The sequence below is a fragment of the Neolamprologus brichardi genome, chromosome 15 (genome assembly GCF_056152115.1).
Source record: "Neolamprologus brichardi isolate AB-2024 chromosome 15, ASM5615211v1, whole genome shotgun sequence".
Taxonomy (NCBI): Eukaryota; Metazoa; Chordata; class Actinopteri; order Cichliformes; family Cichlidae; genus Neolamprologus; species Neolamprologus brichardi.
Window position 1 is genome coordinate 32,493,139 of NC_142118.1, and position 3,032 is coordinate 32,496,170.

A 3,032-nucleotide genomic window follows, 5' to 3' on the forward strand; every position below is an offset into this window, starting at 1 on the left:
TCTCACAAGGTAATCTGTGAGAAAGCATATGCTGTAGTCAACAGATATTGTTTTCTTTTTGCATGGTGCAACCATGATCCATTTCAGTCTTCTAGGAGTCTGGTTGTAGTTCTTTTTTCTCCTCCTCTCCCCTCATCTATTAATTAAATTGTTTTCTGACCTTCCTAACTGTTTCCGACCTGTCTTCCCAATGTGATATTTAAGCAATATATGTATGGTCAGAAGGGGGTGACATTTTCATTGCAGTTGTACGTGTAACATTGCATGTGATAATAAAAGGCTTGATTGGTTGATTATTCAATATGAGTTGACATTTACCTGACATTGTGAAGGAGTCGCAGTTTCTGTAAGGATGTAAGAACATAACATGTGGATGTGTTACACTTCTTTTTCACAAGTTAATAACAATCAATAATTTTCATTCCATTATTAACAAGCTATCACACGATGTCCCAGGGACAACATCTGCAAGATGTCCCAGGGACAACATCTGCACAATGGGCCAGGGACAACATTTACACGATGGCCCTGGGACAACATTTACACGATGTCCCAGGGACAACTTTAACACGATGGCCCAGGGACAACATTTACACGATGTCCCAGGGACAACTTTAACACGATGACCCAGGGACAACATTTACACGATGTCCCAGGGACAACATTAACACAATGTGCCAGGGACAACAGGGTTATTTTGGTATGTTGTTATGCTTTAGCCGCGAGTGTTTTGCTTAAGTTGTGAGTATGTAAAGTCATTTTGAATTAGTTTGTATTTATTTTGCTTTTGAGAGAATGCTTTTTGTAACTTTATTTTTGTTTATGAACTCTGTTATTTTATGGGAAGAATGCATGGTCTAGTGTGATTTGTATTGTGTATATGTGCAGAAATAAATGAGCTCCGGCCTGAGCAAGACGCTAACTGCGGTGTCCTCTCTATTAATCCACAGTTTGCTCATATTTGGCTACGCAGTGCTCTCTAGCCTGTGTGCCGCTTGCTGCTGGTCCAGATTCCCCTAGGTCTGGTGCCGGTAACAACTGGGGGCTCGTCCGGGATCGTCTAGTGGTGACGTGTGTGCCAAACGACCAGAACTGGTGTCCAAAGTCTCAGGGAAGGCTGCATTGAGTGCGTCATCCAGGGAGCTCAGGTCACAGTCAAAACGTCAAGATGGCCACTGTTACCCCACGGCGGTTGTTGATAGTAAAGATCCAGAAAAGACTTTGTGATTTGAGTGTGAGCCAGCTGCGCACTGTTGCTTCTTCAGTGGAGGATGGCAGCATGACTCACAATATTGATGGCTTAAGTGAACCAGAACTGTATGACCTGATCGTTGAGTACATCAGAGGTGAAAAGTTGAGAGCGTTGGAGGATGAAGGTATGGCCCAGCTCTTGCTCCTCGGCGACATCGTGAGTGACCTGCTGTCAACGGACGTCGGAGGGGCTGGAGATCATCTGGCCGTGCCGCTTGGGATGGAAGATATTCCTAACCAGCAGCAGGAGTGCCCTACTTCACCCCACACTGACCCCACACATCCTGACAGACATCTGGCTATGCCAGCTGACCACATCCCCACTCCACCATCACACCCTAACACAGACACTCACACACAGCCCATTCTGCCGCAGGACAGAGACATCTCCACCTTTCCCTCATCTATGCTAAGAGACACTGATACGCCCACCAAGAACTTCAACATCCCAGCTTCAGTGTCACCGGCGCCTAGTGTCGCTGGGGTTTCCCCTGGCAGGGTGAGTCGTCCGTCCAGAGGATATGACCAAGTTTTGAGTCTCAGTGATGTGGCAGCTTTGTTTCCACGCAGAGAATTCAAGTTGCATGGTGGACAAATTTCAGATCTTGGCTCGGATATGTCCTACAGCAGTCTGTGCAAACAAATTGATGAGGGGTTACAAGAAGGGTTTACTGAGTGTGAAATAATCAGAACCGTGCTAAAGATAATGAAGCCTGGTACTCTCAAGGAAATGTTAACCAACAAAGATGATTTGACAGTTGATGGTTTAAAGAAACTTCTCCGCTCTCATATTCGAGACAAGAATAGCGCTGAACTCTTTCAAGAGCTAAGTAATGCTAAGCAGCAAGATAAAGAGAGTGGAAAGCAGTTTTTGTACAGAATTATAGGGTTAAAACAGCGTGTACTATTTGAGTCACGACAGCCTGGTGCAGACTTTAGCTATGACAAAAAGCTTGTGCAGGGCACATTTCTTCACACACTTTATCAAGGGTTCAATGAAAAAAACAACTATGTGAGACAAGACCTCAAACCTTTTCTTAATGACTTGCAGGTTAGTGACGACTTTTTTCTTGAACAGATTACAAAGTCCACCAGTGAGGAAGCTAAGAGACTGTGGCGACTGGGTACAGCATCTAAAATTAGACCTGTGACTGTAAGTGCCATTTAGCTTGCTAACACTGACTTGACTGAGCAAGCCAAGGTTGACATTGAGCTACAGGCTAACCGTGCAGCTATTAGAGAACTGACTGCCCAAGTGTCTTCACTGACCAGACAGCTAACTAAAGTGGTGAGCCAGACTGATAGTGTGACATCTGGAGACTCCTGCTCGCCCCTGAACCACCCTCCAACACCTCCAGCTGAGAACCGGGGCAGATGTGGTGATTGTGTACAGCAAGGCAAAGCGAGCTGCCCCCACTGCTTTGCGTGTGGCCAGCCAGGACATCGGGCTATTGGCTGCCTGCGGCGTAAGGTGTCGGGAAACGGGGTGAGGTCACTGGAGAGGGGCTGCCAGTGACCGAACAAGCCGAGGAGTCCCCAGTACACACCAGTTTTGCTAAGACTTCAAGTGTGGTGAGATCAAATGCACCCAGTCCTGCACCACCAGTGAAACCCACTGCACAGCTTATTGGAAACAGATGTATGGTCTCATGTGCCATCAATGGAGTACCACTTAAGATGCTGCTTGATTCAGGGGCCCAAGTGACCATGGTATCAAGAGCGTGGATAGAGAAAAACATCCCCCACATTAAGATCAAGCCACTCGAGTCCCTCCTTTCAGA

The 3,032-nt window shown here is 46.4% G+C and overlaps 1 protein-coding gene across 1 annotated transcript; it reads left to right on the forward strand.

Moving 5' to 3' along the window:
* Positions 1–1,168: 1,168 nt before the first annotated feature.
* LOC118453458 (uncharacterized) lies at positions 1,169–2,767 on the forward strand. Its single transcript, XM_087852880.1, has 2 exons — positions 1,169–2,124; positions 2,524–2,767. The coding sequence occupies exons 1-2, from the start codon at positions 1,169–1,171 to the stop codon at positions 2,765–2,767; spliced, it is 1,200 nt and encodes a 399-aa protein (XP_087709006.1).
* The last annotated feature ends 265 nt before the right edge of the window (positions 2,768–3,032 follow it).